Source organism: Lepidothrix coronata, unplaced genomic scaffold (genome assembly GCF_001604755.1).
Source record: "Lepidothrix coronata isolate B3197 unplaced genomic scaffold, Lepidothrix_coronata-1.0 Scaffold53, whole genome shotgun sequence".
Classification (NCBI taxonomy): Eukaryota; Metazoa; Chordata; class Aves; order Passeriformes; family Pipridae; genus Lepidothrix; species Lepidothrix coronata.
The window spans coordinates 119,028-129,474 of record NW_016690233.1 but is presented as its reverse complement, the minus strand read 5'-3'; the positions used below and the strand labels follow the sequence as shown (position 1 = coordinate 129,474).

The 10,447-nt window shown below is 34.7% G+C and overlaps 1 protein-coding gene across 2 annotated transcripts in view; it reads left to right on the top strand.

The window, feature by feature from the left end:
• ATM (ATM serine/threonine kinase) overlaps window positions 1-10,447 on the top strand; it is a 64,766-nt gene that overhangs the window by 32,310 nt on the left and 22,009 nt on the right. For both annotated transcript variants that reach the window (XM_017816054.1, XM_017816053.1), the window contains exons 34-44: window positions 848-1,019; window positions 1,442-1,583; window positions 2,042-2,218; window positions 2,603-2,771; window positions 4,993-5,080; window positions 5,437-5,592; window positions 6,430-6,541; window positions 7,328-7,416; window positions 7,512-7,614; window positions 8,644-8,792; window positions 10,228-10,332. In XM_017816054.1, the coding sequence (XP_017671543.1) occupies window positions 848-1,019; window positions 1,442-1,583; window positions 2,042-2,218; window positions 2,603-2,771; window positions 4,993-5,080; window positions 5,437-5,592; window positions 6,430-6,541; window positions 7,328-7,416; window positions 7,512-7,614; window positions 8,644-8,792; window positions 10,228-10,332 (1,462 nt within the window). The remainder of the gene's footprint in view (window positions 1-847; window positions 1,020-1,441; window positions 1,584-2,041; window positions 2,219-2,602; window positions 2,772-4,992; window positions 5,081-5,436; window positions 5,593-6,429; window positions 6,542-7,327; window positions 7,417-7,511; window positions 7,615-8,643; window positions 8,793-10,227; window positions 10,333-10,447) is intronic.

The window sequence follows — 10,447 nt, the reverse complement described above, 5'->3', positions numbered from 1 at the left end:
AAACACCTTTATATGTACACCTGATATATTGTCTCTCTAAAAGACTAATGACTGATAATTACAAATGCTGAGGAACTGAAACTCATGTTGACTTCAGTATAATGGATTCTTTAGCACCTCTGCAAGCTGCAGCTTTCAGCCTTCTCTTCATTGCGTTTCCTTAGGTGATTTGTCAAATTTAGTTCAAAACCCAACCTGTGTATCTTCAGTGTGTTCTTTATTTGTTCTGGTGGTTAAAACAATGTTGTAGAAGATGGAAACATTTTCCATGCACATGCAGAGTTTGAAAGAAAGAGCAGGGAAATAGATTTTGTTTTCTTTCTGGTGAACATTAACATGCCTTTTTAAATATTATTTTCAAGGTCAATTTTGTTTTGTTTTATTCTTTTCTGTATTTTGTCTGGAAAACAAATGAGGGACACATAGGTACATCATTTTATGTAAAATGTAGGTTAATTCTGACTGAGTTTACAGTCTACGTTTTGTGCTTACACAGGCTACTGTTTGTATTTACCATACCCTTAGGGAATGAACATGAATGATTCTGACCTTTTGCACTTGCCTGTTTCTGACAGAAGCAAAAATAAAATTCTTATCCGATATAAACTGGAACATCCAGAGCCATAGGCACTCCTAGAAAATTGAGTTAAAAAGCATAACTTGATTATTTGTGAGTCTTATGCTGCAAAATTCTTTAACATGTAATTTTAATCATAAAGCTCCTTAAGTGATTATTTATGTTTGCAGCTTTTTACCCCATAACAATCTCAGTTCTAAAAGTAGGGTGAGACCTTGTTTTACTGTTCATAAGACTACAGAAAGACTGTAAAATTACTTGCATTTGCAGAGGCTGTTGGAAGTTGCTTGGGAGAAATAGGTCCCATGGATTTCTCCACCATAGCTCTTCAGCGTGCTGAAAATGCACTGGATTCTAGAGCAGCAGACTTATTTGAAGATAGAAAACGTCAGTGGGTCTTCATAATGTTAACTCAAATAAATACTGCTTTAACAGATAATTGGTGAGTATACTTATTTAGTTACCTCAAAGCTTAATAGGAGCCTTTAAGTTGTATGTTGTTCAAATCAGCTCAGAGTAACTCTCTGAAAGTTTTGCTAACACCTGTTAGTGTCTAACCATGTGCTGCTTCAGGGCTCGCATTACTTACCCGGTCAAACTTAGATGTTTCCTAGAAATTCCCTAGTTGGACTCAAGTCAGAGAGTCTCCTCTGTGCTGTACAGGATAGCAGTGCTGTGGAGGAAATAATCAGGCTTTGTTTTATAATAAAATATGCAATGGCACATCCTATTCCAAAATTTTCTGATTTGATGCGCACATAGACTGTGGAGTTATTTGCCTTGTATATTTATAAAGGTGATTTTGAAAGTCAAATATCTGAATTAAATTAATAATAAAGATGTTGTGTATGTTATTTTTTTTAGTATTGGTGTTAGAGCTGCTGCTGTTTCCTGTTTGAAAAACATATTAGCCACAGAGTCTGGAAGTGAATTTTGGGAAGTTTATAAAAGTAAAGCTGATCCCCTGTTAATCTATCTACAGCCTTTCAGAACATCTAGAAAAAAGGTAGTTCTTCTGATATGTCTTACATATATAGCATATAGGATAGAGAAAAAAATAAAAATAGATATTTTTTTAGAGGCTTTGATGAATGTAGTACACACTTTCTCAGGATTCCAGTGTCATTTGATGCAAAAAATCGGTGGAAAATAAGTCAGGAAAAAAGTGCATAATTAACCGCAAATCAGATATTTTGAATCAGATATTTCCTCATTTTGAAACTTTTGATTTGTGACCTAAACGTGATGCCTACAGTGACCTTGGTATATTACCAGTAAAATTTTGGTTTTAGTACTTTCAGATTTTCTTGGAAAACTTGACATTTACATGAACAGAATTGATATTGTTAGTCAGTTGAAGCATCAGTAATAGTTAATATATTTTGGTCTGTGCAGATTGCCATATGGCTTTTTTAAGTGCCTTAGAATTTTTTTATGTTTGTATTATGTGTATTTTCCTTCTAGTTTCTTGTAGTATCTACTAATGATACAGAGGCTCGTTTAGAAACTTTGGATGACACAAACCTGTGGATTCCTCTGGGAGAAAGTCATGAGACCTGGATCAAGTGCCTAACTAGTTCGATATTGGACAGTGGAGGTGTGAAAAATGAAGTTCTACAGTTAATGAAGCCACTGTGTGAGGTGAGCTAAATCATACACATATATGTATGTATGTATGTGTGTGCTGTGATGCATAAAAAATATGATTACTTATCTTGATAACAAATAGTAATTTCTGCTGTTAAATAATTCAGAACCTTTATAATCATATATTGCAGATACTCATAAAATATATTCTTGAAGTACAAGTTTTGAGAGATGATTGTAACGTAGATGAACTTTATGTGGCTACTTTAGCTGAATGCCAGCACAGCCCTGTTGAGTGGTTTACATTATTCATATTACATGTTCTTTCTCAAACATTGCATGTTTGTTTGAGTAGTTGTCAGTTTGGTTGTAACCTAGAGAAAGAAAGGTTTTTTCCGTTGTCTTTCTTAGCAGCTGCTGTGCATGGTTGTTTTCTAGGTGAAAACAGACTTGTGTCAAACTTTGCTTCCATACTTGATTCATGATATAGTTCTTCATGACTCAGATGAATCTTGGAGAAATCTTTTGTCACTTCATATCCAGAAGTTTTTTACAGCCTGTTGCAAATTTGCCTCGTCTAGTAGATCTACTCCAAATTCTGATTCAGGTAATGTCACGATATTTTTGTTTCAACTAAAAGTGGGATTCTGATTGCGAAAAAACTATCTCCTGACATCAAATGTATGATGTGCGCTTGCAGGCAGACTGAATTTTAGAAACTTCTGCCCACTTGTTTGATCGTTTTCAATGGAGATAGCGTTAATTTTGAAGCTGTTCGTTGGCAGCATCCAAGCAGCTTCTTCAGTATAACTTTTTTCCTTATTCACAACTGGATGATATTTATTACTTCCTGAATTTAGATGTTATGCAATGTTGTGTGCTGCAAGACTTGAGTCGTGGACTGTCTCTTAAAATGACTGATCGGCAGTTAAATTCCTCTCTTACTCAAACAAGAGTGATAAAAAGCAGTTTTATCTGTATTTTCTCCTTGGAGAAGACTAACCCTTTCTTTAGCTTCTGCCAAATATTGATAATGGTCTCCCTATACATTCAAAAGACCTGTTCCATTCTGGCAGAACAAAAGGAAGTTGTAACCAGAAGTACTGCAGCAGAACATAAGTAATGCAGTAAGTTCCTTTAAAAGGAAAACACCTTCTAATCAAACTGTTGGCATTCTTTCCAATTAGATTGTGATCAAAGAAAACCTAAATTAATTCCAATCCATCAGGATCCAAACTAGGAAAACCCAGGCAGTTAGACATGAGAGAGTTGAGTGTGTCTGAACAAGAGTCTTAGCGTTGATCCATTTTGACATTCGAGTTCTAGAAATTGGCAGTTTAAAGCATAAATGGTGTGAACATCATGCCAATCACTGCACTGCCTGAGAAACCAAACCTAATTGTGAATTGCCAACTGCTTGACTAGAGTCAGACCCACCAAAACTAAAAATAGTGAATATTTTGGACTTAGTGCATGTCGGTCTGGCGAATAATAGGTCAGTTGAATCTGTTATTTTGCGGAAGAGATGTAATTTTTTTGTTGAATTAATATTTCTAAATACCTGTCCAGTTATTACTCCTTAGCATTTAGATTTTCGATCTGATGCCATGAAAAACAGGCACCATTTTCATTTTATATCTGTAAGCTTCTTGTTAGTGAGTATGAACTCCATGCTGTCAGTTGCCATTATTGTAATTTGGCCTATTGTTCAACAAAGCCCTAAGAATAACTGTTTTCTTCCAGTTTTCTTGGCCAGTGCCTTTTTCTTCCCCTAACTCATTGATACTTTCTAGTACCCAAATATAACTCATTCAGAAATTTTTAGTTGTTCATCTGATGAAATTATGAAAGAGGAAACAGCAAGCTCTTTGGGGCGTTGATTGTACAGTCCAACAGAATGGACCCTGCCTGTGAGGTGCTGTCTCCATTGCCAAGGAGAGCAGCACGTGGGAATGGAGAGAAAAACGTCATGGTGCGTTAGAAACTGAGAGTCAGATGTCCCCATTGCATGTCTTCTGAAAGTTAAGCATGTGGGAGATGACTTAAAAAGAAGGAGCTGGTGTTCCTTCTGTCAGATCTTTGGTAGCAGTGGAAACTAAGTGTCATTCATTTCTGTTTGTTGAAGCACACAAAATGCCCAGATACTTCTTCTTTAATATGGCTTTTGCATTCTTTAGGGGAAATTGCTAGTTCCACATCTCACTGTAATGTAGTAGTAATCAAACCTTTGGTTATGCTTTCCCTGTTTCTTCCTTCTTGTAATTGATAAATCAAAAATTACCAGAAAAATGGAGAAATTTTTAAACAAGTGAATGGAACACAACTTGTAGCCATCTGATTTTATTTTATTTTTTTTAATCCGGAAGCAAGGCGTAGAAATAGAAATTCTTTAAGTGTGTCTCTATGTGGGAAATAGTGTTTTTTGTGTAAGCATCCACACTATAAAATCTGCAATAAAGCTACTAGCAAGTATTTCTGTGACTTTGGAATAACTTTATATGTCTCAAGCCTAAGAGAAGAGGTGTGTTATGGAGATTTGTGCAATCGTGTTAGTTCATCTCTGAGTTCTATAATGAGAAATATAATACATTAATTATTAATACAAAGATAATTTGATAAAGTTGTGGTATAAACTACTGTAGTGTCTCTAACATAGTGTAAGGAGGAAAAATACGTTTTGTGACAAAATATTAGTTTAATTTTGGAAATGCCATCCAAGGAAGTTTTTAGTTACTTTCTTGAGTACAAAATAGACCTTTTTATTTTGTAAAAAGAATATGTTACGACAAAAGTTCATTATATTCTTTCCTTTGAAATATGCATCCCAGAGCAAGAAACCCATAATTTTAGAAGTTTGGATAAAGTATCTCGACGAGCCATGCTTGCTGTTGTTGATTACTTAAGAAGACAAAAGAGGTGAATTATCACTTTCCAAAATGTTGCTTTAATTTAATTATGACTGTTCTAATATCTAGTGATGCTCTAGATTAAAGAAGAACATGGTAGAGAACATGTCAGTCAAAAGAATGAAGATACAGTAGTGACCTTGCATTTTTTACAGAAGTGATATAGCTGGACTTAAGGGGTTCTAACTATGCTGAAGGAGTTTTCTAAAAAACTTGTTGTCTGATAAACTTCTTGTAGTTTGGGTTTTGAGGGGGGTGCTAAAATAAAATTAGCCTTTGGAAAGCTTTATAGTTAGTTTGGATTTATTTTGTTTAATGTCAGAGAGAAGGTCTGTTGCAGCAGTATTAAAGTCTTTATTTAATCAGATCTGCTTCAGGTACAGTTTTTGATGACAGCTTCTGGCTGGATCTGAATTATCTTGAGGTTGCTATAGCAGCACAGTCTTGTGCTGCTCACTTCACAGCCTTGCTCTACGCAGAAATCTACGCAGACAAGATAAACAGAGACAAACAGCAAGAAAGGTATGAGGCTTGAGGAGTGCAGTTTCTTGACATTTCTGGTAAAATGGGTCATGTTTTGTGTGTCCCAGTAGTGTTTTGTTATGTGAAAAGTGAAGGAAGCTTTAAAAATATTCCATAAGTGCATGTATGGACATGAAAATATTTCTACCAATCCTTGAATGTGATCCAAAACACATTGACTCATAATCAGAAACTTTTCTTAGTGCTATTGGTTAAATTAAAGCCAGAAGCTAATCAAAGAAAGAAGGAAACACCAGAATGATAACCAGAATTGTTGTGGATTGAGCTGAATGATCCTTGTAGAGAAGGAGTTTTCTTCTATAATGGACAATTATTTTTGTCTTCTGGTCTAGCAAGATCAAAATATGGAACTAGTTTAGAAGCTTTGTTTTTGTTACAAATAACTCTAAGGTAGTGAAAATATAACAAGAGGAAGATTATAAGCATATGCATTAACTAACTGCTTTTATTCTTTGACAGAAGAAAGAATGCTTCAGCCATTCACAAGAGCAACTTGATCTAATCAAATATTGGAAATTACAAGGGTTTTTTTTTTATCTCTGAAAAAACGCTTTAGTGTTAAAATCCCTTGATGTTGATATTCTCAGTTCAGCTTATCATTATTCTAGTGGAGAGCTATTTTGAATGATTTAGGGGTATGACAGGCATGGTCTTGCATTTGTTGTTTACTTTTTAAGTATTTAAAGTTGCTTTTTAATACTTTTTAATACTTTTTAAGTATTTTAAGTTGCTTACTTTTTAAGTATTGTTTCAGAATTTCTTTAGTTCTTTGTATGAAATTTAATTTAACTTTATTGGTTGAAACTTTTCTTTTAGATCTTCTTTTAAAGCAGCTAAGAGTTTGACATTTGAAGAAGAAGAAAGTCAAAAAACAACTATTACTACTTTGAATGAAAAAAGTAAAGAAGAAACTGGCTTAAGTTTACAGGTACATAATCTGAAAGCAAAACTTCTCATATAATTATTATTAAGAGTAGATTTTATCTGAGTTGAAGGCAGATCTAATTGAATTCAAAAATTGTGTTTGAAAGTTCTCCTCATGCTTTAATTCAAAGTGAACTGTGAATACAAAGTAGCCTTCTAGACAAGTTAAATTGAGTATTCGTTCACCTGAAACACTAATTAACTGGCAAATTTTACATCACAGCAAGCAGACTTTGTTCCTTGAAAGAACTGAACTCATGGTGATAACTAGCCAAGTATTTTTCAGTTTTTGTCAGAGATATATGTTCATTAAAAATGAACATGTGGTGTGGGAGGCTGTACTAATCAAAACCAAAGCAGTAGTATCTCTTGCAAGTTTATTTGATATATCAAATCTGATCCAGTAGCCTTGTCTAAGTTACTTCTTCGCATTGTTCATTATTCCAGAACTGTGCTTGTGTAACTTTTAAGATGCATTGCTTAGCTGGTATGTCTGATGCTCATTCAGTACTACTGCCTTTTGCTTTTCAGCCAGTCCATCTAAGGCCCAGTTCTGTTTTTTGTTTAATAAACTAGCAGGGAAGGTAGGTAGTCCTGAAGAGTTTTTTGCTAGACTGCATAACTTTTTTCCTGTGATGATAACAGGCTCAGATACTGCATAAAGGAAAATTTAGCAATGATAGTGTTGCGTGCAAGGACTTATATTTACAAACTTACACGATATATGTAAAACTAACTTGAACTGGTTCCAAAAAAAGGTAACTCTTCAGTTTTGTGGTGCATCTTCTAGGACCTTCTCATGGACATATACAGAAGCATTGGAGAACCTGACAGTCTCTATGGCTGTGGAGGAGGAAGAATGTTACAACCATTAGCGCGGTATAATTTATTGATGTTCTTATGTTCTTTAGAGTCATTGCTTTCATTTATTAATAAGGAACTTCAATTGAAAACATCCTGTTAACTTACAACAGGCTAAGAACATATGAGCATGAAGCAGTATGGGAGAAAGCCCTTGTAACATATGACCTTGAGACAAGCCTCTCTCCATCTACTCGCCAGGCAGGAATAATAGAGGTAATCTTATTTTGTAAGAGGAAATAAATGTAAGAATTGATATCCATCATACTGAGTCATTTGTATTAAGTCCAAAATTGTTTTAGGACCAAAAGCAATCCCTTTATTCATCAAGTCCAGCCCATTGTCATACACATCCAAACTTGTGTAATATAAGACAACTCAATAATTGTCCTGAAAACGTTAAGGTTCCTATTCCTCTTGTCACTCACCCAAGTCATGGGTGATGAATTTTGTGAAATACTTAAGGCCAGCTCTTAAAATGACAGGATATGAAAAGTAATGTAATTGGTTACTTTTCCTCTCTCATTCTTCAAACCTCTCCATTGTGGCAAGTATCTGACTGAAACTGTGGTATTTCTGATACAATAAATAAATAGAATTTATGCTATTTTGAACCCTTAAAAAGTATGTTGCTTTTTTAGCCTAAAAATGTTTACACCAGTTCTATAATAATGTAGCACAGGTATATCTGTTTCTCTCCTCATTTAATTTTCCTATGAAAATTTTCTTTTATTTTCTTACCCCAAATTATTTAGTATCATTGCTAAAATTCCATTGCATTTCTCCTTCATAATGGCTGCATGCATAATCTAGTTAACTGGTCACAATTATAAAGACATTATGGTCTGCAAACAGATAGGTGTTGCAGGAAACCTTTTCAAATCCCCACCAGGAAAATGGTTCATTAAGAAGTAAAACCCATTTTGACTTACTATTGGGAATGGTGGAATGGAGAAATGTGAACTCATAGTTAATTTGAAGCAAAGTGTGGAAATTTATTTAAAAGAATGCCACCCATGGTGGTAGTAATGAAACTGCTTTTCTGGGGGTGCAGATATCAATAGTGGGATTAGTAGTTTTATTAAAAAGTTTTCATGTTATGTAGTGCTGAGTTTAGAAATATTTATGGTCTTGTCATACCTGCAAAGGCTTCTTTGTTTGCAAAGGTAAAACAAAGCCTTTAAAAAAACTAGTTCAGTTTGATAAAGGAGGAAAACCAACTTCTAGTAATTTTCTTAATTCCAGGCTTTGCAGAATTTTGGTCTTTGCCACACTCTTTCCATGTATTTAAAAGGGCTGGAACGTGAAAACACTGAGTGGTGCACAGAACTACAGGAAATGCGCTACCAGGCAGCATGGAGGAATATGCAGTGGGGCCACATCTCTTTTGTCAGGTAAACCAACTTTTGCTAGTTTATTGAGCAAAAGGCAGTGGTGTCAGATCCAACCAAAAAGAACAAGGTGAGAATGTAGTTTCTGTGAAGCAGGTCACCTAATTTGTCTTAATAATTGAATGTAAAAGCAGTCTTTTTCACTTATACCTCCCTGGTTTGTATGCACATCACTTTCCATTTTCCTGGGAAACTGTACGCAGGTTAATTCTTTTTGATTGTTCATAATTGTGAACTGAAATTTTCCATTTTTGACTCGGATAGTAAACTTACCTTACGTACAAGTGAGGGTTGGATAGTTTTTAATGTCTAATTTATAAGGAAATGGGGAAAATATTACTTAATAAGCCACAAGAGGTTATCAAGACCTGGATAGACAAACATCAGTATTGATTTATGGCTACTCCCTCATAAGGAGTAATCTCCTTCCTTAATGTGTAACTGGGTATGCCATATATGGCAGTAGTTATTTTATGTGACTAGCCAGAATCTCTGTTCCTTCTTAGTACAGGTGCATTGTGGCATGTTTTAGGAAGAATACAGAATAGATACACAACACTTTGGCAAAGCAAAAGTTACATGGTGGGGTCTCCTCCTATATCAACTTTTAGTAGTCAGAAGAATGGAGAATTTTTCTCCTAAGACTTAGAGAGGTGTTCTGGGGAACACACTCCTGGTGTGTTCATTGTCTTCTCCTGCACTGTCATGAAATCATTGATAAGACTCATCTGGAGAACTTCATGAACAGCCTGTTGAAGGGCATTTGTTATGCCACAATCAGAACAAATTTCTTATAGGTGTGCTCTCTTCGTCCCTGGGTTAGGGTCTGTATAACTCTCCTTGGCAAATGGAGTAGTCACCTTTAATACAGGAGCAGAAAAGGAAGATGTAAGATGAGAGAGATGGCAGGAAAGAGGAGGGCCAAGGAAAAGGAGAAAGAAAAGCCAAAAGGGCAAAGAAGGGAAAATTCTATTGAACACTATGGGGTTTTTTAACCTTCTGATTTTATTTATTTTTTCTATTTTAAGAATATTTTTGAAGTTACCTGTACAAAACTGTTGATTCTTAACTGAAGTTGCATATATACTATAATATGTATGTTTCAGCATAATACTGAGAGAGATATTATGACTAAACTTTTATTGTGCAGTTGAGTTTGTGGCACATTTTTGATACAACTGTGAACATGTTCTCTGTATTCCAAACATTTCGACAATTACTATTTTTCTTTGTTTAAAAAGAACAGCTTGAATTTATAAAATGCTAAATTAATTTAAAATGTAATAAAAGATTGGATCATTATTTTTATCATGCAAAAATAGCAATCCAGCTGCAGAAAATCTACAACTGAAAATATATGTCATAAAGATAAAATTGATGTATTGTAGAGAAATGTACTTTTCTTTTTATTTTATGTTACTTTTGTTTTATTTCTTAGAGATGAAACGCGAAGACCAGGTTACCATGAATCTTTGTATGATGCTCTTCAGTCTTTACGAGATAAGGAATTCTCTGCTTTCCATGACAGTCTTAAAGATGCCAGGTAACTGTATGCAAATACTGTGTTGTTATAGAGAGAGATGGAGACAATGTGTGTTTCTACTCCCAGGTTATATATGAAAGACTATCATGGGGTTTTATGGGCTTAAATAAAGTCT